This window comes from Cheilinus undulatus, linkage group 20 (genome assembly GCF_018320785.1).
Source record: "Cheilinus undulatus linkage group 20, ASM1832078v1, whole genome shotgun sequence".
In the NCBI taxonomy this organism is placed as follows: Eukaryota; Metazoa; Chordata; class Actinopteri; order Labriformes; family Labridae; genus Cheilinus; species Cheilinus undulatus.
The window spans coordinates 26,114,821-26,140,782 of record NC_054884.1 but is presented as its reverse complement, the minus strand read 5'-3'; the positions used below and the strand labels follow the sequence as shown (position 1 = coordinate 26,140,782).

At 37.9% G+C, this 25,962-nt stretch overlaps 1 protein-coding gene across 1 annotated transcript; it reads left to right on the top strand.

Moving 5' to 3' along the window:
• The first annotated feature begins 669 nt into the window (after positions 1 to 669).
• Positions 670 to 25,243, top strand: LOC121528825 (cadherin-related family member 1). Its single transcript, XM_041816433.1, has 17 exons — positions 670 to 730; positions 1,102 to 1,197; positions 2,951 to 3,096; positions 3,194 to 3,244; positions 4,399 to 4,488; positions 4,639 to 4,725; positions 6,167 to 6,283; positions 11,634 to 11,777; positions 11,864 to 11,942; positions 12,046 to 12,146; positions 12,229 to 12,432; positions 12,932 to 13,084; positions 15,985 to 16,149; positions 16,651 to 16,718; positions 20,950 to 21,178; positions 21,304 to 21,558; positions 24,713 to 25,243. The coding sequence occupies exons 1-17, from the start codon at positions 670 to 672 to the stop codon at positions 25,241 to 25,243; spliced, it is 2,577 nt and encodes an 858-aa protein (XP_041672367.1).
• Positions 25,244 to 25,962: the final 719 nt, after the last annotated feature.

Below are 25,962 nucleotides of genomic sequence, written 5' to 3'. Positions count from 1 at the left end.
AAATGGAAAATTTGGAAGATGTTCTAAGTTTGGCAAAGGTCTGATTTTCAATAAAATCTCTGAAATATTTTTAAAGGATCTAAAAAAACAAATAAATGAAATGTTTTTCGTAAGCCAGATACAAAGGAGAGACATGGGTCAATCAAAAACTGCAATTAAGCTAATTGAAATCAAGAAATTGCCCATACTGGTGTCCTCTTGATATGAAAACATATCAATTTATCTATTTTCCCACTTACCCTTGTATTATGACAACCACAGAACCTTATAAAATCGAGGGGTATCTCTGATCTTTGAAATTCCAGATAACAACGTACATTTCTGGAAGTGTTTTGTGCCGCACAGTCTTTAAGTCAACAGTATGATTAATGCAGCGCCTCATACGTACATTAACATGTGCTGAGGTGCGATGACACCTTATTGTGTGGAACCTGAACTCTCTCCCTTCCTCTTGCAGTCTTTAGGAGAAATCAGAGTGAGAGAGTGTGGCAGAAGATATCTGCGGAGGGAAGGGATGCGTCACTGGATTAGTGCCTAAGAATCCGTCCCAGCCTCTTCTCCCTCCTGAGCTGCTGAGACGCCACCAGAAGGGCAAGTAGACACTCACTACTCGCTTTACGTCCACCAAGCCTTCCACATGAGCCAGCCAAGCCTTAGCTCCCCACCAGGATGAAGAAAGAAAAGAAAACCCATGCTTTGCTGTTTCTCCTGCTGCTCCACATTACCTCGGGTGGGTGCCTTCTATTCTTTTATGCTGTTTGTCTGTGTGGTTAAGACTTCTTGCTTCCCTCTTATCTTGTTAATCCTCTAACACTCAGAGGGCATGTCCATCTTAGAGTGCAGTCTTTATGCTGCCTGTGCTTCATATTTAAATGTGTGACTATGATTAATAGAAACTTCTAGCCAAAAATATTTTCAATTCATCTGTTTTTCCCCCTGCCTGCTTTTGGTTGCCACCTTAGCAAGTGAGTGCAACAGTTATCCTTTAATTAGATAAGCATTTCTACTTGAAACACAACAAAATAAGATAACTCGATGCTAAAGTTTTCAATATTTTAAGTAATAATTTCTCTCCTATTTAACATTTGCTTCCTCATAAAGGGAAAACAGACTACGCTCCATATTTTTATGACAATGGGCCAAGCAGTACAAATGGAAATATGGCCTTGTTCAGCATCTCTGAGGATACACCAGTGGGTAAGTCTAGCATGTCCATAGAAATCAAAGATATGGTGCTGCATTTCCTGTTGTTTAAATGTGTACATTTTGGTGTAACAGTGGTATCATCACACTTGTATTGGGGCAATGGTTAATCACTGTAATACCTATTGGGTCGTGACGTACGTCAAGTCTTACTGGAAGAAAACAGTGGTGGTGTCGGCTTCTGTGGTGCCTTTATTGAAGCTCTTGTGAGGTAGTAATGGAACTGAATGAAGGTTTATCACCCAAGATAGCAAACAAGAGTTGTCATTCCTGTATAGTCAGTTGATATTCCTTTCAACCCCAGGGTGGGGTTGATATCTGCTGCCTAAAGATAAGACAAAAGAGCCTTGTTTGTGATTTCCACACCAAGGATTCAATGTGAGTTTTACCTTTAACATCCAAAACTTAATAAATCAGAGTTTTGATGAGAAAACACCGCTTGTACATATACAGCAAAGCAATGAATCTTCCAGTTTTGTCCCCAGGAGGCACGGAAATCAACAAACCCTCATAGTTCCTTACAGGAGCTTTAAATGTGCAGTTAATGCTGAATGAAGACAGTACTGCTGTGTTCAAACCAGATGCCAGTGATCACCTAACTGAGTATATATGAAGGGAATTTACTTGGTTCATTTAAAAAAATTGCACAAATAACTCGCTCCACTCATGAGTCCAAATCATGAATGTCCAAAAGATGCGGGGGGGGGGGGCTTCCTTCTCCCACGTTCACTTCATTTGCAAGCGTTGAACTCAAGCAAATCACTCCTGCCGCGATAGCCAATCAGCATCGAGATCCTGTGATGATGTATTTCACATACTTCATCGGTGGATCTCTGAAGGGCCAGTCTGGGGGTGTGGGCATTCGCACCGCCCAAGGCAAACTCACATCTACTCACATCTTTACATTAACTTTACATGCCAATAACTCGCAGAATGATTTTATTTGCATCCGGTGTGCACATAATATAAGAAATAGGAAAAGGCTTTTACGCGTGTTAAATCACTTAGATTTGTAGTGGGCAAATGGCCGCCTTGGGCCCACATACGGCCCTTGTCCTTACTCAATGTGGCCCTCAAGTTAATTCAAATATCAATGAATTGTAAACATAAGGGAAACATGATCAAATCTGCCATGAATGTATAAAAAGTAAAAACACTTCTATAGTTTTATTTGTTCACTGGTATATGCTAACCAGAAGATAGAGATATAACAGGCTTAAATTGTTGCAGTAAATATTTTAAATACATAATTGGATGCATTTAAAAAAAAAAAAACTTGATATTGCTGGCATCCGACCAAACCTCATTTCCCCATTTTTCATGATTTAATTATTTCATAAATCAGTGATATAGGTCACCCTTTACGTCTGCCAGTGGGTTTTGAAAATTTCTAAAGCAATTAAAAAATGTCCAAAAGATACGGAATATGACCATTTAGTGTTGCATTAATTGAAATTTTAATTTGTAATTTTTTCCGTTCCCTGAAAAGCGATAAGGTTTTGGCCTGACACCAGCAACATGAAAGCTAAATATACTTAAATAACCATCAACTACATGTTCATTAGACTTTAAAAACAGTTTACAGTGGCTTAAATTCAGTGTTAAGCTTATTGAATTCACCATTTGCATTTGCTCGATTAAAGCTATATATTTGTTCCTTTGGTCAAATTAAAATGAATTCTTCTTGTTAAATGTGGAAAATCCTTTTGTCATCCCTGATGGTTTCCTTGTCATTTTTTCCACACAGGGACGCAGGTTTACATCCTTAATGGCACAGATCCAGAGGGAGATCCTATACGATATGGTCTGACCTTTGAAAAAGGCTCCCAGGAATACTTAAGGGTGGAGCCCAAGTCAGGAAATGTGACCCTGATTCAAGAGCTCGACCGGGAGGTAAGGCTTATCACCAGAGCCCCTCATTTTGAAGGAACCTGCTGTAAATCTCACACCACTGTGAATGTGACACCTTTTTTTTTCTTCTTCTTCACAGAAACAAGATGAGATCTCAGTGCTTGTGAGCATAACTGACGGTCGCAATAAAGTATGTCTTTACTATTTATGTGATTATGTTAATAGGGGATAACCAGGTACATCAATTATGAATAATGTAAAAATGAGTAAAGAATTACCTTATTAAGCCTTAATTAGGCTTTTATTATATTGGCAAAAGCATCTAAAAAGCTAAATGTTTAACCACTGAGGTGTCCATCAGGACATGCAAACAAACAACTGTAATAAAGTCACATCTATACATCTACTACAGCAAATGGCAGACAGAGAAATCTGAGAAAGAGAAGACAGGAAAGTCTTTAACAAGGCTTACCAAGCAGTTATGGTATGGCCTCACCTGTGTATCAACTAATAGCTGATTTATTTATATGTATATTGTATTTTTCCACATTCTTGAATCTCATAGTACCTGGTTGTCCTCTCTTTTAGTGTGTTTGTCATTTTCCACTGTGTTCCATGAGCACCCAACATTCTTTTATATTGTTTCATCTACTTAGACCACACTGAGAAAACACTCATCTCACTTTTTTCAATGCTAATACCTTATTGCAATTAAATCAGCAATATGTTTACACTTGAGTGATCCTCCAAGGGCACCCCCCAATTACAGAAGAAATGGAATGAAAAATGAATAAAACATTTAAACAATTAACAATGAAAAATAAAATTCAGGGAACATAAAGCCTTAAATGTACTGAAATGGTTTAAAAAGTCTAAATAATTAATATGGAAAAAAATGTATACCTACTCCTACGAAATAAGAGTTCCGACCAGATGTCAACATATAGCTTAAAACCTTGTGTCTACATTTTTCAGTATTTTAAATTCTTTTCATAAATCAGTGCTATTGGTCATCCTTTACATCTGTCAGTGGGTTTTAATCATCCTAAAGCTATAAAAAAGTGTTCAACTTTCTGCTGACTATAACCATTCAGTGTTAAATTAATAAAAAATGCAACATTTTGTTCATTCCCTGAAAGGTGGTGATTCTGGAGATATGTGGTTTTGACCCGATGCCAGTGATATTTAACAACACCATATATCTTTCAGAAAGTAATGTCTAGATGTGTTTCATTGTAGTTTACTGATCAGTGTTAAATGTCCCTAAATGAAGATATAGCTTGGGTATGAATCCCTGATGGTTCTGTTGTTTCTATTTGTGTTTAAGAGTTTGTTTCCTTTCAGGTTATAGAGACAGTGAGAGTATTTATCACTGATGCCAATGATGAACCGCCTGAATTTCAAAACCTTCCCTTCATCATTAATATGCCAGAGGTACAGTATAAGGAATTATTTCCATACTTTGTTGACAACTATAAGTTGTTGAGTGCCACAAATAATTATTGTTTTGCTGATTGAATCAAACATGCAGTGTGTTTTATGGTAAATTAGACTAAATATTCTGAAATATCTTGTTATCATCAGGATACTGCTCCAGGAAGTAGCATCTACAGAGTCCAGGCAGTGGACAAAGACATGGGGTCAGGAGGCAGCGTCTCATATTTTCTACAGGTGAGAAGATAAGGTGTTATGCAGATGATGCAATGTTGTGATCCTGGTTTTTCCAAAACTCTGTTTTTGTGAAATTGAAAGCTTGGTAGGGAATATTTAATGCAGCAAACTAGACCTCCAAGGTTTCACTGCTATGCTTGCTCAGGTCTGTGTTGAGTTTCAAAACCTAAAATGGGTATTTGTTTGCCTTTAAGAGTGATACAAATAAATCTGCCTTGCTTTTTCTTTAGCAAAAACAAAATGTCCTAGGGTTGTCAGGATTTCAGAACTTTGATCCTCAATGTGATACTAATAAAAATCAAATGGTATTGATACCTGTTTGGCAAAAGCAGAAACCCTAGACATCAATGGTTATTTTTTATTTTAAAAGACCAAAACTTGTGCCTTAATTTTGCAAATATGTTGGCAGTATTTAGGTACCAAAACATTGGCATTGCAACTGCATGGTTTGGACAGTTTGCAAGTTATTGCCTGCAGTTTTAATGGGTTTATTCCTATCATTTGCACCTGTCTGATGCTATAGAGGCTGTTTATATGGCTCTAATACTATGGGCCATTAAAGTAATGGAGATTGTTTGATTTTAAATTAGAGTCCTTATTTGTAGCACATTTTCTAAAACACATTTCCTGCTTTTATTTTGCCTTGGTCAGCCTACTGCCTCTATGTTTAGTCACCTGAGCTCTTACAGCAGCACGTGCCTAGAAAACTGAGCTATAGTAAGAGGAGCTAAAATAACTAATGCTATTTTAGCCTGCCTGCCTGCACATGGCCCTCACTTGAATTCAAAGTTGATTGAAAGATTTCACTAATCACGTGCTGAGCTGTTTGTAGCGCTGCTCGAGCCAAAATCCTCAGACCTATTTACCCTGACAACCTGAAGAGTGCCAAAAAGCTTATCCCTTCAGCTCCAAAAACCCCGTACATCAAGGCAGGACCAAACATTTATGCATATTTTTGTACAATATTGTATTATTTTGACTGGTGGGGCTGCCCCATTATTATCCACGTAATGATACTGTAAATGGGATCTGTTTGGCCAGGGGTCAAGCTGAAAACATGAGAGCTGTGCCTGCCATGTGGAGGGGAAAAGGGCGTTCGAGTGATGGGAGAGGGAAAGATTAATCTGGTACCAGAGAGCAGTCTGGAAATGGTGTTACTTTAGTGGATTAAATTTCAATTACATTTGAGCAAGGCACTGAAGGCTTAATAGGGGCTTAGGTTTGGTGCGGGCCAACAGCTGACAACACAGTAGTTGTTACTGTTCATGTGTCAACTGTGAGACAAAAAACATCCTCAAATGTCACATTTGATGTGACGTACATTGATAGTTTGAAATTATAAAAGAGACTTTTGAAAGACGTCAAATTACTCTCAAAATAGGAGTTTAAGTTTCATAAAAGATATGTTAACTGCTAACTGTGTGGCTTTGTCCATTCTCAGACATCACCATTATCTAAGTTTACCATCGATGGGCACAGCGGTATCCTAAGAGTCAAACCTGGAGAGACTTTGGACTACGAGACCACGCCCACTCATTTTGTCACCGTGGTTGCAAAGGTGAGAGATCACTCAGTAGTCGTAGTAGTTTTTATTCAGTCATCACACAAAATTTAAATAGAAATAAACAGTATAGGCAGTTTAAACAAAGTCAATGGTCATTTACTGAGTGGTGACTGAAAAAGCAAAAGCAATTGCTTATAAAAGCCCATCCTACTATCATTTCAGTTTATGCTACCATCTTTCAAAAGTGCAAAAAAACAATAACAGATAAATCAAATACACTTATAAGCCTCAAAAATAGCTTTACAAAGCATAACCTAGAAAACCAAAAGTGAATTGCTTGTTTTTAGATTTATATTGGCATTATTCCAAAGTTTAACTCCATCAATGGCTACACATCAACCTTTCATACCTTTTCTAGCTATTTTGTATTATAAATTTAGAAACACCTCTCAAATCATATTGTCTCTCTTGTATTGAAAAGTAACTTTTGTACAGTCCAGAAGTGTCTTTGATTTTGCTCTGAACATTATTATACAAGTCATAAAATTTAATAACAGGGGGATTCAGAAAAAGTGGATCAGTGTCAGCATAGTAATCAGCCTTACTGATAATGCATATGGCTTGTTTTTTTGCAGTGTTGTTATGAAATTTATAGTCATTTTGAAATTAAATCCCCACAATTCCACAAAGTATGATATGTAAGGAACAATTCATTCCATCTTTGTTTGTATAGCACCAATTCATAGTTATCTCTTGATACTTTACAAAGAGGGCAGGTCCAGACCAGTGGTTCTCAACTGGTGAGTTGGGACCGAAAAGTGGGTCATGGAAAAGTTTTCAGTGGGTCGCGACCAGTTGTCTGTATAAAAAAATGGCGGAAAAGGCCTGAATTCCTTATTGGACATGCATCGTTACCTTTTATTTTACCGTTTTACTGTGAAATTGGGTAAATTTAAATTTTTGATTAATATTTCAAATAATTTATCTCCTTTTCTTGCAATGAAAAAGCTACTTTTCCCATGATGATAAAGTAATTTTACAAGATCTCTGGAAAAATTGCAAAAATTTTCACATAATAATGAGGAAAGAGGGTATGAAACTTTTGAGATTTGTCCCTTTTCTTTTTCATATGCATTTTGGTCCAATCATGCTTTAAACGGCAACATATTCAATTAATTAAGCATTCTCTGTTGTTCTTTTTTAAAATTTGGGTTGCAATTTGTCCTAAGGCAGGCTGGTGGGTCCCGATGCCAGACCAGTTGAGAACCACTGGTCTAGACCATACTTTCTGTTGTGGCCTATTATAATGGACCAGCATTAATCATTAATACTGTAATAAAGACTATACCCTATTATTAACCAGCATTAATCACCATGAACACTAGGGGAATTTTGCCCTGTTAAAGTGGCGACATAAACCTTACCTATAATAAAGCGGAGAGGTAGAGCAGACAAGGCCCATGTTAACAACCCTCTGTCGAGGCTGCGCTGGGGTTGAAGGGGCTAGAAGGAGGGGTAGGGTGTAGAAAAGCTTTAACTGAACTGATGATGGTAACAATATGTGAAACAATATTTGAAACAACAGTAATGAAAAAGTGGTATTATTATATTCAAAGGTGATAACTGTAATGCAAGTTAAACAGTTTTTAAATTTACTTTAACATTTAGATAATTATAAAAGTATAAATAATAATTATAAATTACAATTAGCAATTCATAGATTATTTGTAAAGCCTTTTAATTTTTTATATCTTTGGATTTATACAAAAGTGCAACAGACTCTGAGTTTTTTTTAAAAACTCAAAATTAATTTGCATCATCTGCAAAAATGACTTTTTTTTTTAAATCCACTTACACTGCAGATATCATTGATATGAACAGTATCGGTCTCATCTCCATTCCCTGGGGTGCTCCACTCCTAATTTCCGGAAGATCATCATTAACATATACTGTACATTGCTGTCTGTTTTCTAAACAGCTCTCCAGCCAAGAATGAACGATCCCTTGTATCCCATATTTCTTCAGTTTTCTTAATAGTTGTCTGTGATCTACTGTACCGAAGCCTTCTGTTGGTCAATATACAAACCAACTGAACATTTATCATTTTCATTAGCCATTTGCATTACTGCATAAAACTGGTAGTTAGTCAAAATCATACAACACTTATATTTTCAAAGTCAAACACACCAACCTAGATAATGTGTTTGAAGATCAACCTACTCTCAAATGAACACACCTCAATCAGATCAGACTGGACTTGGTGTTCTGGGCACACATCAGTATGCATGCTAACCATATCAGAAGTCAGGTTGTTGTCTGCCTTCAGATATCACTTAAAGCTAGAGGCATCTTATGCACACCAAAAGCAAAGCATAGATTGTTTAAAGGATGTAAAGATATATTAGATACATATTTTCCTCGTTTGACACACGACAAGCACGGTCAACTGAGGGAAGGTCCACTTACCACTGCAGAGTCAGACATTTCCCTGCTGTGTATGTGCAAACCCAGTAGTCCAGTTAAATCAAGCTACAGTATAACCATGCTGACTTTACTATGCATGCAGATTAACCTCCTCAGGTGCCCTCAAGACACTCTAGATTAGCCTCAGCTTGCAGGTGTCCTCATCCCGTCCAAGTGTTAGAAGCTAAAGATTTCTATGAGACCACACAGTTTGAGTGTGAAACCTAATAAGTAGCTTTAATCACACCATTTTCTACCGATAAGAAGTTAACGCTGTCAGGTAAGCGTCTGCTGGTGCCTAAAGGTCATGAAAAGTTCAGTCATGAATTCTCAAGCTTTCTCAGCACAGAACTTTGCTGAGTTTTCCATCATCTGCAGGCCAAAGTGAGGAAAATGAAAGTCTGGTGAAGTGTTGACAGCCTTGCTCCCAGTGTGAGTAACCTGATGTGTCATCTCTCAAAATGGAGAAGGCTGGTTTCGTTTTATAGCTGCTCTGTTTCTCTGTGGAGAAACACACAGCACGTAGAGCTACTTTCAATATTCAACACTGTAGAGATCACAACCTGGGAATTGATATCTACACTAAAAACAGGATTTTAAAGAAAAATCGGTGCAATCACCTACATTAGCTGAATGATCAAGCTTGTTTCAGAGCTAGATGAGCAAAGGAAATGCTTAGTCCTCAGAGAAACACTAATCTCTGCATCCTTTGGTCTCTTTGGTCTCTATGAAGCATAACAACATGATTAACATAGCCATGCAAATCACATTACAGATTCTTCTGTTCCCGATTATATTAAATTTGACAAGCCAAGTGTGGATTAAGAGGTTTACATCCCAGTTTAAAACAGACATCTATCCAATAAAGCTTAATTAATTACAGCTTGCACAATTTTCAAGCAGTAAGTGCTCATATTAAATTTGATTTGATCTTGTAATACTATTTAGCTCATGAACAGAAAATCAAACTCATTAAAAGCAAGATGTTTGGTACTTTGAAGCCAGTTGGAGGCTGCTTATGTTGTTATTTTAGCTGGGTGAGGAAAAATGTTCATGATTATGTCAAATATCCCAATGGTGGTTTAAAAATACTAAAATGCTGATGACAATTTTATAGATATTAAACAACGGTCAAACTGACCTTTAATCCACCACTGTCTGTTCTAATTTAAAGATAAAGTGTTCTCTACAAACATTTTTTGTATAAAGAATGCTATATCCAACTCAATTGAATTACAGTTACTCTGGGTAAAATGTACTTAAGTAGAAGTAAAATTAAAGGCCAATAGATCTACTCAAGTACAAGTAAAAAATATTTCATTCAAAGTTTGCTTAAAGTACTGAGTAGATACAGAGGAGTTGTACAATAAAGTATCGTATTTCTGTACTGGCGATAACAACATGAGAATACAAATCTCCAACCAGGTTATTTAGCTAAAGTCACACCTTTATGATAAAGCAAACTTAATATCGTCACTTAAAGCTTCATTTATATGTCAGTATAGCCTGGCAATGCCTCTGGAAAACTTTATCCCCATTTAATAGATAAAAAGAGTGGTAGTACATACTGTTCCTGCCAGATGCTATCGATGCTATCTGTTCATTGTTGTTTACATCTGATTAAAAAGCAGTGAAAACAAGGCAGTAGTCACTAAGAACATGTACAAGGGCTACTAGTGTTGGTCAGCTGCATTACAGTTTACACATTGCGTGTCACCAGGATCATGTAGAGGGGTCTGACTGCAGACTTCAGATCTCTGATCCCCCCTCTCTCAGAACTCTACTGTTAGATGCCGCATCTTCCGTAATGAAGGGGACACAAAAGTTTGATTTTTTTCTCAACTCTTTTCATAAACAAGGTCTGGCAGTTGCGCCAATGAAATAACCACACTACAAACATTGCAGGCTAAGCAACATTTCATTCAGAATATGGAACAGAATAAAGGTCCAATGTCTAATCTGGGATTGTATTATTTATGGAAATAGTTCTAGCAAAAGTGAAATGATGGTGGCTCACTTTAGCTTTATTAGCTTTAGCTAAAGCAAAATAGCTTTGCTACTAACGCAGTTAATGTTACTACATAAGCCAATGTAGCTACTTTAGCTTTAGCTAAAGCCAACAAAGCTATAATGAGCCACCACTTTCATAACTACTTTTAAAATGGGTGTAGCTGTAGCAAACATAGTATAATCTGGTGTGGCTAATGTAGCGAGTTATGTAGCTACATTACCTACATAGTTTATGTTGCTAAAGTAGCTTTGTAGCTTTAGATTGAGCTACTGAAGCTGTGTAGCTGTGTTACCTATATAGCCCATGAGCTAACGTAGCTTTATCAGCTCGAGCTTTAGCCATGTTAGCTGCGTTAAAGTGTTTTCATGGGGGACAAACTTTTTCTGTAAGCAGACTCGTTACTCAGCTTTATTAAATGTTTGAAATTAGGTTTTGCAGATCGTGTTTTTGTATTATAACTTTAGGTAGCCTAACCCTTACCATAACCCAAACTGAAAATTTAATCTTATTTTATTTTAAACGTTTAAGCATTCATTTCCCTTCTAACAGAGGCAGTGTCTCACCCTAGTGGTCTGCAAGCCTGACTGTCTTGGGATTGTTGGCCTGAACTGATGAAAAAAAAAATTACATCAGTTTAACCAACTCATAATTATTTTTTCATGTACTAAGGGATCTGAATTTAACTGTTTACCTGGTTATTCACACGCATCCCTAAAACTGTCAAATCAGCCTTTTTAAATTTTCCACAGAAAAGTTTCATGTTTAGTGAAATGTTTTACTACTGGTGAGAGCAGGATGAGTTTATTTGCTGAACAGTTCTTCCATGTGCAGAACGCAAAATCAGCTTTGTCACCTAAAATTCCTCACAGGAGCTTTTATAACTCAAAATGTTATAAATGTTGCCTTCTGCTTTTATGTTTGTTTCCTCAGGATGGAGGAGGGAAGTACAAAGGGAAGCACCAGGTATTGACTGCCACAGCCACCATAACAGTCAACGTGATTGATACCCAGGACATGCCTCCATCCTTCATAGGAACCCCTTACTTTGGTTACGTCTATGAAGTCTCACTCCCTGTAAGTCTTTTATTTATTCCTAAACAGCCAATGAAGATACAAGCAGTAAATATGTAATAAAGTGATTTATGTTTGGCTTCTTTTAGGGTTCTGAGATCTTTACTGTCTATGCTAAAGATGGAGATCAAGGCAATCCTAACCCCATACATTATTCCATTATGAATGGTAAGAACAGAACATTTTGACACTAATCCAAGTATATCTTTCGTCTCCTCTTTTAAGATATTCTCATCTGACACATCAGGCTTTTTCTTTTAACACCTTTTAGGTAGCGATGGTGTCTTTGATATAAATAGCACTAGTGGATGCATCACACTGTCAACATATCCATCTATGCTGAACAAAGAATTATTTGAAATCAAAGTCAAGGTAATGTCCTCAGTCTTTCCACATGAATTACACATACATCTTATAGATTTAACTCACTTTAGCTGCTGATTTTTAAACCCAGGCGTCTGAGGTAGGACCAAACAACCAGCTGCTGGACTATGACATCACCACAGTCACAGTACGGGTGGTGGATCTCAACAACCACCCGCCGACCTTTTACGGAGAGAACGGGCCACAGAGCAAGTTTGAAGTCACAATGTATGAACATCCTCCTGCGGGAGAGATCCTGCGAGGGTTTAAAATCACTGTCAATGACTCAGATCAGGTGAGTTTAATCCCACATTTGATCCAAGCATCATTTCAGGTCGTGGTCTGTGTTTACATGCCTATTTTTGCAAGCTTTAGTCACCATTATATTCTCTGTTGTCTGGTTTTAGGAAGTTCTCCAGCTTCCTAAAAATCAGTACAAAAGCTCTGAAAAATAAGAGAAGCTTTCCCTTGATGTTTAGTTTTTCCTACACTGGGGGATTTACTTATTCCTCCGGTAGACTGTTGCATTTTTTTCTCCCAACCAGCCTCAAAGTATGTGCAGTTATGCAACATCATCAAAAACATACAACAAATCTATTCAATGATTCAGATAAGTCCATCATGCTCATTCTCTGCATTCTTTCTCAATGACTCATTCAACTTTATCTTTTGTTTTAAGTCCTCCAGTCTGAGTCTGATGGACATTCACTTTTCTTGTTTTTCAAGCAGCTTTGTTCTCATTTTTTAACTTTCACTTTATGCTTTTTCTGTTCTTGTGTTTGATTTGCTTGCAGGGAGCAAATGCAAAATTTAAACTGAGACTTGTGGGGCCAAGTCGAGTGCTTCGAGTGGTGCCCCAGACGGTTTTAAATGAGGCGCAGGTGACCATTATTGTGGAAGACACATCTGGAATCGACTATGAAAAAGGACCTACTCTTTCTTATAAGGTTAATATTAATATTTAACTACATTCTCATTAGTCTTATGAATTGAAACCAATATTCAGTCACCATTTCTCAGTCTCCTTATCCAGGACTTTTTAGAAAGTTTCCTTGAAAATTTCAGGGTGATGTAGCCAGAAAATATCCTGACTTTGTTTCTCACAGCAGGAAGTTTTCCAGCAGTTTGCCTGTCAGTCAAGAGATGGGTGGGGTGAGGTGTGAAAAATACTAGGGGGCTAGCTGGAAAAATTCTCAGTCAAGTCAGGGTGAAAATTCGGAATTTTTGCCTTCACAAGTCACCCTGGAAAATTCAGAAAATTTTCAAGAGTTCTATGCAAGCGTGAATAGAGCTCAACTGACCGATTGTTTTTGTTTGAAGCCAATGATAGGATCTCTGTTGCCTTATCTCAGTCATGTTTTGTGCTGTTAACTTGTGATGGACCACAGTTATTCTCTGCCATCAGCTGTGCTTTTTATTGCCCATGCACCTGCTAGCTACTCAAAAAACATTATAGGCTCCCTTGCAGCATTTACCATGAAGGCCACTTTTAACAGCTTTTCTCCCTCATTGTTTGAAATTCATCCATGAAACAAAAAGGTTGCTCTACTGTTTAGTAAATACAGCTTATGGGGTGTATTTTTTATTGAAAAACACTGCCAATTCGAAAGAGTAAGCAACTGAGGTGGGTGGATCCGAGCAACGTGTCTTTATTTGTCATCCGTTATTATTTTGACAAGGAGCCCCCTGCTAGTGCAGTTTGCACAATGTTTGAATGTTTCTTTTGGAACTTGTTCACAAGATAGTTAGATTTGCTGGCTATAGTAATAACCCTCAGTTGTGTATGTGATGAGCAGGACAGTCCCTCAGACCAGAAAGTTGGGCTGTTTGTCCCAGAACCCTGTAATACTCCTGACAAAAAATCAGTAGCTTTAAGAACAGCAGAATACAACTATCATCACTAAGTGTCCAACTGACATTGTTGTAGTGTACATGAGGGAACGAAATGAATAAATGACAAAATAAAAACAAAGAAGTAAAATCTGAAAACATCTAAAGAACAAAGAGAAAGAAAGAATAAATGAAAAGAAAGCAGAAATATGACCTCCAAAGTTCAATATTAATCTAACAATAATTGCTTAACATATTTCATGGGTACTGGACACAGTTTTGATTTTCACACCCTGGGCCTTGAAGTGTCTTACCCAAGGGCTTTTGTGACCAGTTACCATGTTTGGACAGCATTATTTTGAGGCAGCAACAAGCACTCAGGCCATTAACCAACCAAAGAGGGTTTATCAGTCAATAGGATAGTGTTGCCTGCTTCTCTCTTGTTTAAGTAGAAGCTTGTGCCTAAAAATAGTATAATAGTAATATTATAATAATAATAATTTGCATGTAATTTTCTTATTAAAACACAAAAAGCCTGCTCTTTAGCCACTTTAACCATTGTGTGGTTGTGCAGGTAATGTTGTCGATGGAGGACACACTGACCTTGATCTGCTCCCTATTCAATTCTTCTACAGAGAACTGTTTGACTGTACAACACGCCTAACAAACCGATTTGATGTAGACATCACAATTATATCACATTCACAGTGGTGGCAGAAAAGCAGTGGATGCACGTGGAGAGAAACTAGAAACTCCTGGTATTAGAGAAAAATGTCTTAACGTGCTGCTGGATGTCAGAATAGGAAAGTGAAAGAAACATTCCCTATATTTCTGTATAGAACTGTCATAGAAGAGACATTTGAAACAAAATGTTGATGCTTATGGTTTGATATCTAGTAGTAGCAGCTGATCTTATACTGTTGTTTAAGTAGTTTATAATAGCCCATGGCTGCCCAAATTCAAAATTTGCATCCAAAAGACTTGCATGTCTTGATTTTTTTCCTTTAGATGCTCATTTTTTTCCACAAGGTAAACAAAAATGTCCAGCCACTATAACTAGCCATTTAGTTGTATCCTTGACTCACTGAGCACAAAGTGAGTCAGGAAACCTCAGGCTGTTGTGAAGGGTTAGCTAATCACTGTGAGACCATTCATCCTCTGTTGCCAAACAATGAAAATCATTGAAGAAGGCTTCCAGATGTTCAATAACTTTTCTTTTGTCAACGTGTCTATAGCATGTTACTGTACGTAGCGTTTTCTGTTGGAGCTTTACAGGATGCATCTGCCTGATGAACATATAATCTGGCCACTTCATTTACTTCGTGAGGTTGACTGCCTGTTTCACATAATGAGAGAATGGCTCCACACAATTTTACTTTGAATTGCACTTTTTATACAGTTGTGCCTTTGGTTTGACAATCTGGTTGGTGATTCATATTCTCTTCTTGTTTTGGCTCTTCATATGAGCAAAAGATGATATTATATTTCTTAAAAGTAACCCCTCAGTACTTTGAGTAAACTTTGAATGAGTTACTTGGTACTAGAGTAGATTTACAGAGCGGTAATTTTACTTTTATCTTAGTGAATTTCAATCACAGAAACTGTCCTTTAACTTGAGTCCAGTATTCTTGCACACTTTCCACCCATGCTTTCTGCCACCAGTTTGGCTTCCACCACAGAACACATTATCACTGTTTACAGACACATGGTCTATTTGGCTTTCTAATTGGTCTATTTACCAATTGGTCTATTTACCAATTAGAAAGCCATGCAACAGATTTACAAGACTTTTAATTATAATCGTTGACCTACATGGCCAAAATATACATGTGAAAACAAAAATGGAAACCCTTTGTGCTCTCCACCTTTCTTCAGATATGGATTATGCATTCATTAGGCAATGAAGATGGAGTTTAAACATCATAAATACACTGGCGCTATACATATTGATAATGGATAAACAAATGTGAATTGATTTTTATTGGTTTGACCAAACTTTTTCTGTCCCTCTCTGCAGCTGTTGGCCGTGGAGATCGACACTCCTGAGAGATTCAGCGCGACAGCTGACATATTGATCAACCTACTGGACACAAATGACAACATTCCCAAATTCACATCCGAGTATTACATCGCCAGGGTCCCGGAGAACTCTCCTGGTGGCTCCAGTGTTGTGTCTGTAACTGTGAGTCAATTGAGATTAAACTCTACTTTAACCTAACAAAAGGGATTATATAATCCATCAGTCCTCTGATTAATTCATATTACTCTGAGTGCTTCATTAGATGAAAGCAGGTTGTTCCAGGTTAAAGAAGCTCTCTGGCTTTGTTTAATTATAAATCATCTTTTAAACAGGCAACAGAAATATAGTCTCCGCTGTTATTATAATATTGTATGCATCCTGCTAACAAGCAATATGTGCAGGCCACACAGTGTGTAGTAGAAAGCTTAGTACTGCCCCAAGGTTAATCACCTGTACACCCATCACCACAGGAAGAGACTTATAGCCCACCCCAGCCGCTGTACATGAGCTTAAGACCCTCACCAGTGAAAAACATATCAATGGATCACCTTCAATCACCTTGGTTGAGTTTAGAGTAACTGTACTCGAGTTCAGATTGGTAGAATGTAGATCAATTTTCTGCACTATTGAGCTTTTAATCTCCATCCTCTTTTTTCCCTCCAGGCAGTCGATCCAGATTCAGGGCCTTGGGGTGAAGTCAAATACACGATTTATGGATCAGGATCAGATTTGTGAGTAAAACCCTCACACTCATGACAGTTTAGTCTGGTCTGATCATATTATTGACTCGTGCAGCTCCATAAAACATATTCATAGGATAAAAACTGTTTTTTTTTTGTTTGTTTTTTTCTTTGTGTGAATGACTCATGACTTCTCACTAGCTTGGAGTGTCCGGCTAACTTAGCCAGCAGGACACCAGTCTTGATTAATCTTTGGGTCTTTGATGGAAGCAGTAAGCAGGGAACCAGTTTGATTGGCCCCTGTGCTGCACAAACAGCCTGCTCTAAAATGGCTGCAAGATGCTGGCTAATCTCCTAATTGGATTGGAGGGTTAAAAATAGACAGCCTGGCCCGTCTCACATAGGGAGAGCCAATTAACATGCAATGTGACAGCTGGAGCCACAGAGACGGCAGCTTTGAAAGGCAAGGCAAGGCAGTGAGCGGCAAAGAAAAAGTGAGAATTTATGCTCTTCTTCAGGCTGCAACCTAAGTTAATTGTGTGAAAGTTATCAGTTTCAAGGCAACTTGTGATATTTCACAGTGGAAAACATGATAGAAAATAGTTGTGAGCCTGTCGCTGTAATAGAAAGTACTCAGAAAGTAAAAAACATACGCAGTGGTGTAGTGGTGAAAATCTTCTGGTGTGATTACAGTGTACTATATTTGAAGTTACTCACATTGAAGAGGGTTTTGTTTCTAAATATTTAAACAATTTTGGTGATAACAGGTGCAGTTTATCACATCGCAGAGTCTGATAGCATGCTTTACTCTACTGTGTCCGTGTCAAATACAGCAGCAAGAAATAAAACAACACAAAAACAATAGACATAAATGTAAAGAAACTTAAAGTGTGAGGATAAGCAGGGTGCTCTTTTTGACAGTGAATGAGAAACAGGACTTGTTTTTGTTGTAAAATACAAATGTAACCTTCAGCCTTTTAACAACATACTGAGCATGCTCCTTATAAGACAAGTTTTCATCAAGTTTAAACCCTAAATATTTAAAAGACAATGCCAACTTTCTTGACTGTCCTTTGTCAAATAAACAAATGCATGTTGAAGATTTGTAAAGCTTGCACAGGCATTGGTGCACAGTAGTAAATAACCGTATCATCAGCATAAAAACTAAATAAGAAATTGGGAATATTCTGTTCATGGCCATTTATATTGATGGTAAATAACACAGGGCCCAGTACTGAACCTTGCAGCAGCCCCTTCTCAACTTGTAGTACCTTAGAGGTTACACACTCTAATTTAACAGCATGGGTTCTAGCATGCTCTATAAACCCAGTAGCATTAAGACAGTCCAGAAAGATACTGTGATCCAACGTATCAAAGGCCTTGGAGATTATAAGAGATAGACAACTTTGTTTGATGTCTAAGACTCCAAAAAGTGTCATTCACAACTTCCATGGCAGCAGTGGTCATACTGCATGACTTGCATAACAATATTCATGAGGTTGTTTGATAGTTATCGTTTGATAGATAACCTGAGCCTAAGAACAATACTGCAAACACATTATAAAAAGTCAGCATTGCCAACACAAACCAGCTTGAGGCTCTTTTCCCACATCAATCAGTTGATCTGTATTCATATAGAGTTAATTCATTCCCAACGTTCTCTCAAGATACCTTACAAAGATGGCAGGTCTATTCCATACTCCTGCTGAACAGCCATCTGCCAAGGCCTCATTAGGTCTATGAAGGGCAAGAGGGGGAGATGCTGAGAGGGAAAACAGGTATATCCAATAATAGAAGAAAGGGAGATGCGGAAAGGGAGAAGAGGGAGCTGCAAAATAGAAATTAGGGAGATCTAGAAAGGGAAAAGATGGAGATGCAGAAATAAGAAAAAGGGAGAAGTAGAAATAGAAAGGAGAGATACAGACAAGGAGAAGAGAGAAATGCAGAAAAGGGGGAGAGGGAGGTGAAGAAAAAGAAAAGGGAGGGAGATTCAGAAATAGAAAAGAGAGAGATGCATACAAAAAGGGAAGGAGAGTCAGAAAGCAAGAAAAGAAGCATACCAACAACAATGAACAACATAGATTCATAGCTGTCTTGGCCATTAATGCACCTTAAAATTATTGTCTTGGATGGGACTATAATGTCAGTGATTATGGTATGAAGTAATGTATGAAGAATTAGCAGTAATAACCACATTAGATAGAAGACTGGACATTATAATCTTAGCATTAGCAGCTAAGATTATAATGAAATAGAGAGGATAGATATTCATAATTATAGCCATTGCCTCTATTCTATTCCTCAAATAAAGGCATGAGAGCACAAAAACCATCTTACAAAAGAGTTAAAAGCAGATGCAAGACCAACTATAGTATATTCTTGTCATAAACCAGGATAACAGGATAATGTTTCTAGTCATTAGTCAAGTCATTGCTTACAGAGTGAATTTGTCTCAGTTCACATTTGGGAGTATTGTTTATAAAAGTCATGTTACTGCTTTTATCTCCTTTGTGTTAACTTTAGATTATATGTTATTGAAATCAGTGGTTTAATTCATAAAATAAAGGAATGCTGCACCAACATGTAGAAATATAGCAGAATTAATCTGATCAAAGGGGAAGAGTGGCTGCCCAGCATACACAACTAAGAATTCAAACTTTAACTTGATTGATTTATTTTGAGGAACAGCTTCTAGTATCTCCAGTATCTTGTGCAATTACCCTTTCAGAAACTGAACTGAGCAAAGCAAGCAGAAATTTCCAAATTTCACCTGAATTTGACACTACAAAGACCCTGCTGTTTCTTGTCTTTTGTCTATAAATTGAGCAATTAAGTTCTTTGAGATGACTGACAATCAGACAATACACAGAGAAAAAAAGTAACAAATAAATGTGAAGTAATTAATTTATGGAAAAGTTACCTTAAACTCTAATAAAGTAGCACATCATGATATGAAATGGAAAGAAAATGCTTCATGTTAAAAGTGGGATTAAATAGAAATTTATGTACTTTCTTTTTGTTTTATTTTGAAACATTTTTAATCAAGGTAGTTTTTTAAAATGATGTTTTTGCAAAGGATATCTTTTATATTTGATTTAATTTTTTTCTTGTCTCCAATATTGACTTTTTTTTTCTTCTTTTTTCTTTTTTTTGAAATATGTTGAGCATCTGTCATGGCTGTTTGTTGTTAAGTCTAAATTCCAGTGTTTATTGTTTATCTGTTAGGACTCCCATTAGCTGCACCCTTTCTGTAGTTCACTAATGTCATGTTACTGTCAGGGATATTTAGTCTTTTTTTTTTTTTCCTCAAGATTTTGGTTTTGGGCTTTTATATTTCTTAATCTGTGAGAAAGCACAATGGATAAAGTGGGGAAGGAGCCACAGGCCACATTTGAACCCAGGTCTCCCTCATCAAGGATGTCAGTTTTTGTAGAGGGTGTGTACAGACACAGAAAGAAAGAAAGAAAGAAAGAAAGAAAGAAAGAAAGAAAGAAAGAAAGAAATTTGCAGACATAAATTAAGACTTCAGTCATTATTAACACCAGGTCAAAATATTCCTTAGCAATCCAAAGAAAGAGGAATAATTAAGTAAAATATGTGCAGCATCTTTAATCTCAGTAATCCCTGCTTCCATTGGGCAACAAGAGGTTATGCTAGCCAATCACAGGGCTGACATGCAGAGACAACCAACCAGGCACACTCACACTTGCACCTATCAACAATTTAGAGTTGGCCTCATGTCTTTGGTCTGTTGAGGAGAGTCTGAATACACGCAAAGAGCCCATGCATGCACAGGGGGAACCTGCAAACTCTATCGGCAGCAAGGGCCTGTCCTTTCAGGATTTGAACTTAGACCTTGCTGTGAGGCGACATCGCTAACCACTGCACCACTTTGCAGCCCAGCCATATACTGTTCAGTGTGAATACCCCTAACTCTGAACATGTTCTGCAGCTCTATAAAGGATCTTTAAATGAGTTTTATGTTATTTACAGCACAATCAACCAGACATTTAGATTACTCAGCACCTTAATTTCAAAGACTACTGATTTATTTTCACTAAACAAACATTACAAATTCACCTGGATTAACTTCAGCTAATTAAAACTGACATCTCCTGTGATGCAGGATGTAAACTTGCTTTGTTTCGCAGACAATTAATGAGAGTCCTGTAGAGACTCACAGTAGGAGGTGTGAATGTCTTATTGTGAATCAGCACTACATCATCAGACGCTCCTGGTTGGTTGTGACCTGACTTTTCTCTCTCTCTGTCTAAACCTGCAGGTTTTCCATTAACCCATCATCGGGTCTCATCTCAACACAGCCCTGGACCAGCCTGGATGCAGAGCTCAGGTCCAAGTACAACTTTTACGTCAAAGCTCAAGACTCGGAGGGGAAGTACAGCCTGGCTGAAGTCTTTGTCACTGTCCTTGACGTAAACGATCATCCTCCAGCGTTTGATGAAGAACTTCTGGAAAAGACCATGATTATTGGTACACCTGTCAAAGTGGAGGTACAGAACATAGAAACTCTTTAAGTAGAAAGTGTTCTCAAATGCATAAACTCACCGTAGCATTCTGAGATATAAGAAATACAGAAATTACATCAGCACTTTTTGTTATTTGACCCTTTTTTTAGGCAGTAGATGAAGATGCAGAGTCTCCAAACAATGTCATCGAATACTCCATCATGAGAGCGGACCCTGAAAATGCCTTTGATATAAACTCAGACACCGGGGAGATCCAGCTCAAGCCGTACATTAAGTCCATGGCGATTGTGCACAACATCACGAAGCAGAAGGACGCCAAGTGGTCTCTGGTGGTCCAGGCTAGAGACAGAGGCTCCCCGTCCTTCAGCACAACAGCCGTGGTCAACATCGATATCACCGAGGCGGTAAGAATTTCTCTTTCTGCAGCATGCTTGTAGTGCTTTTAAAGCCTGAGCTTTAGGCCGCATTGCTGCAGATTTAACATGTTTAACTTATGATTAAAGGCATTTTTGTCATGCTATGCAGCCGCTAATTCAGCATCCTTGTCACATATCATGAAGCTCATCTTTTTTTAGGGGATAACGCTGTTCATTTTAAAACTTGTATTAATTTCATCATAGAGAGACAATGAATTTACTCTACTAGAAAGTGAGCTCTGTGTTGTTACATTATGTTAGTTATTCCTCAATTTTTAATTCAAAAATATGGAAAGTTTCTCTGAATTTGAAGCTCTTTGTTCTTAAAAAAAATTCGCTTTTTGAAACAGTTGAAGTTTTACCCAGTAGGAGAGATAAGAGGACATCTATCAGTCACTTTTCTTTAAGTTCAGTTTTAATCAACACATGGAAAAATATCGAGCTATTTTGCAGTTACGATGTCTTTATGAGGCTGTTTTTAACTTCTAAAATAGTGGTTAAATGTTCCTTTACCTATTTTCAATAAAAAATAATAGCTTGCTAAGGGTAGAAAACACTACATAGGATATAATAAAACAATGAGGTATAATAGGTTATAAATCCCAAAAAGTATAAGTCATTCTTCAATATTTATACTAGTTAGCTGTATATAATTTTCTGTGATTTATAAGCAGTAATTGGAACCCAGATCTTCTGAAATCCTATTGGTTGTTCATAGCTGATTTATGATAAAATAGTGGTTTTGGTCTAACCCAGTGGTGGACTCAAGATGTTTGAGCAGCAGGGGCAAAAATGATAAATAGGGCACCTGCTACTAGCCCAAATTTGAAAAGTTTTTGTGCAACAGGGCATGAAGAGCTGTCAAATTTGTCCATTTAGAGGAAACTAAAGAGGGCTCTTTATCAAATTCTGTCTGTTAGGACTGCACTAAAGAGGTACCTTGTAAAAAACAAAAATGAACTTTGAAGGAACTAAAAGGTGTATTTTGACAAATTCTGTCCACTAAGAAGGAGCTTAAGGGGCAATTTGTCAAATTTTGTCCACAGAGATGGAACTTAAGAGGGCCGTTTGACAAATGTTGTCCATTCAGAGGGCACTAAGGGCCTGTGTCCATAGCTGGCTTTTTTTTTTGTCTTTTTTTTTTTTTTTTGCTCTGGTATAATTTTCACGCTTGTCTACCATGGAAAGCGTGATCCATTTTTGTAACGTAGCAACAATTAGCGCTGGCGAGAAGTGCTCCTGATTTGAGGTCCTGGTGCTGCCAACACAAACAAAGACAGCTATAGACATACAGCCTAAAGAGGTAATTAGTCAAATTTTGTCCATATGGAGGGAACTAAAGTTGTTTTTTTCCACTAAGAGGGCACTAAAGAGAGCAGTTGATCAGTTTAATGTGGCTCCTTTTCATGTGTATCTACCAGGGCATAAGTGAAGGTACATAAGCAGCAATTTTTCAACATTAGGGCACCAAAGGGGGCAATTGCCCCCCCCTCCCGAGACCACCAGTGGTCTATCCATTCTTTCAGATAAGATGGAAATGCATTTAACCTGTTCAGACTAAAGGCCAATCTGAAATATATCCTCTTGAACCTGGAGCATGTTGTGTTTGACCAGGCTGGTTCACACCAAAAAATGCCAGGACCATAATTTCTTCCCAGTCCTGCACTGGACTGAGATGAGTCAGATTGGTTTCTGCTCCACTATTGCTGTTGACACTGCTGTTGTCAGAAATCCCACCCCTTCTGGATTTTGATTGGTTATTGAGGGAGGACTGGAAGTGATAAGTTAAAAATTGTATTTGAAATAAAAGGAAAATAAATATACAGAACCTCAATATGTTTGAACCATAATTTAAAGTTAAACCCCAAATTTTGATACATATACCAGTTGTATATGTTTTGCAATTATTATTATTATTATTATTATTATTGAGAGCACTGTGAAAATGTTGATAAAAAGCAGCTAAGACTCAGCATATTAAACGCTGGACTTCATTGGTTTTATTGAAAAAAAGAGCACTACTAAATGTGTCCGTGCACACAAGCCATCAAACAGCTATTCACCCGATAACCTCTCACTTCTTAGAATAATTTCATGCTGTTTTGTCTCTGTAGTTAAAGGATATAAATACAAAACTTTCAAATGAGCAGCATTATCCTTTAAAAACATCAGTCATTAACATAAACTCATCATCATTGATTCTGTTTTCATCATGTTTTCATTCCTTCACCACCCACGCTGACATGACTCTGGTGTTGTTTCTGTGTTGTGAATCGTGCATTTCAGGTCAAAGGCCGCATTATTTCATACTTCAAGGGCCTCAGCAAGCGTCCGCTCACTGTTTTTGGAATTTTTCTCAGCATTGCCGCCACCCTCATTTTACTAACAATCTGCATATCCACAATCCTGTACTGTAATGCGGTGAAAAAGTCCCGAATCAACCCTGAGAGTAACTACATCAAAGTGGTCCGCAGGATGAAATGAGACGTATTTGACTCCTGACCTTCATTATTCACCTTCTACCTTCATAAATTCATATTTTATTACATAGATATCGTCTGTAAAAGAGTCCTGGAGCACATTTGAGGAAAATACACTCATCCATTGAATGTTCTTTTTTAAAATTTCTTCTCTTTGTTGTAATTTTAAGATTTCATTTATGCCATAAGTTTCAACAATTGTGAACTCAATTTTTTTCCACAACCAAAAACTTTTAATTTCAAATCTAAAACAGATATTTTTTTATGGACCTTTACTCAAAGAGACAAAGATGGAGCCTTTAACTGAGGATATAACTCTGGATGTACTCACTCATCTACATCATTTTACACCTATTTCCCTCCATTTCTGCTTCATTTTCTTTCCTCATTAGACTTATCCCAAAGCACTGCACTGCCAGATGCATTCCCAACAACTTTAGCTGTGCATAGCTTTTAGCTTTGCATTAGTAGTCCTGTTCTGTGAGACAGATTAGATACTGAGCATGTGAGTAGTTGTCGATAGCCATGTTGTTTGGGCCTCCTCTGTCAGTGCTCTGCACCTCCATCTCTCACGCTTGCATGCTTCAGATAAATGCTGCATTTACGCTTTGATTCAGTCCTTTGGACTCGATTTAAACTTTTGTATTTGTGCTCTTTTACAGACTCCTCTCAAGGGGCCTATGGCGGCCTTTTTAATGAAAAGTAGGGACAATCCTTTGAAAGCTCTAGGCATGGTTATTGCTGTTATTAGCTTAATGGTAGGGGTGACCGTGTTGATCTCTACGGCTTTATACATGCGCAACTCAAAGTCCAACAGGATCATGCCAGTGCGGCGCATCATCAAGAGGCGACCCAGGAAACCTCAGCCCTGGACCTTCACCATGCCCGTTATCAGATTCAACAACCCTGCAGAGAAATTCCTCATCAGTGATGTAGAGAGCAGCTCCAGCAGCCCCACAAAGAGGCCTCCGCCTCCAAGCGCTCCCTCTCTGCCTCCTCCACCTCCATCAAACACTCGCCCCAGTGACAGACCCCGGGCAGTGCCGACCATATCTGGCGCCTTGGCCTCCAAAGGGTCCAAGAAAATGAAACCCACTCGCCGCAAAGAGGGAAACGTGAGCTCTGCTTTGGTGTCGGAGCTGAAAATGAGGCTGGAGCAGAAAATTCATGAGAGTAACAAAGGTTATTGTTAACTTTTTTACACTGACATCATTTGATCTTTACTGATTACTCTACAAACTGTCACTTGAAGTTCATGTGATGCTGAGGAGTAAGCCTGTGAAACTGTCAGTAAGAGTCTTTGTGTTATAATGGAAGGCTTACAGATATTTACAGCTCTTTTATTGGACTTTTCCATTAGTTTCCATGTTCTAACTGCAATTTAGAATTGATTTAATTGATATAAAGACATACAATTAGAATTTTAAAGAGGAGGGAGGGATGAGAATATTTACTATTTTCAAAAAGACTGAAACCTCTAAGAGTGTTTTCACACTTGTTTGTTGGTTCTGTTATTGCGATTCTTTCTCGTTGATGTGAAAGTTGCCAGTCGAAACCCTGGTGTGGATCACATGACCCTGCTGTGACTGCTTACAAAACGGGTCTCGTTACGCTTTTTTGAGACTCTAGAGTGGTCCATCTATAGACTGACCTCGATCCAACCACACTTCAGAAAACATTCCCCTTTTTAAACCTACCATAAACTTCCTGAGCCAGTATCTTCATTTAAAAGCCATGATGGGCTGTATTCCTTCATCATTGTTGGACTTGTGTTTAAGAGCACAGGCAGGCCTGATGGCTCTTCTGAAACCAGTTCAGTGGATGAGCAGGTCATGGTTCAGAAGGATTAACATGCACTTTCTTCTGAACTTTCTTGGCACCTTTGGTCATCCCGGTACATCAACATACTTCT

Bases quoted from the DNA above. Each gene is read 5' to 3' on its own strand.
- LOC121528825 (XM_041816433.1), top strand. From the start codon at position 670: ATGAAGAAAGAAAAGAAAACCCATGCTTTGCTGTTTCTCCTGCTGCTC. The intron at 4,726-6,166 runs GTGAGAAGATAA...GTCCATTCTCAG, and splicing joins GCGTCTCATATTTTCTACAG to ACATCACCATTATCTAAGTT. The intron at 21,179-21,303 runs GTACAGAACATA...CCCTTTTTTTAG, and splicing joins GTACACCTGTCAAAGTGGAG to GCAGTAGATGAAGATGCAGA.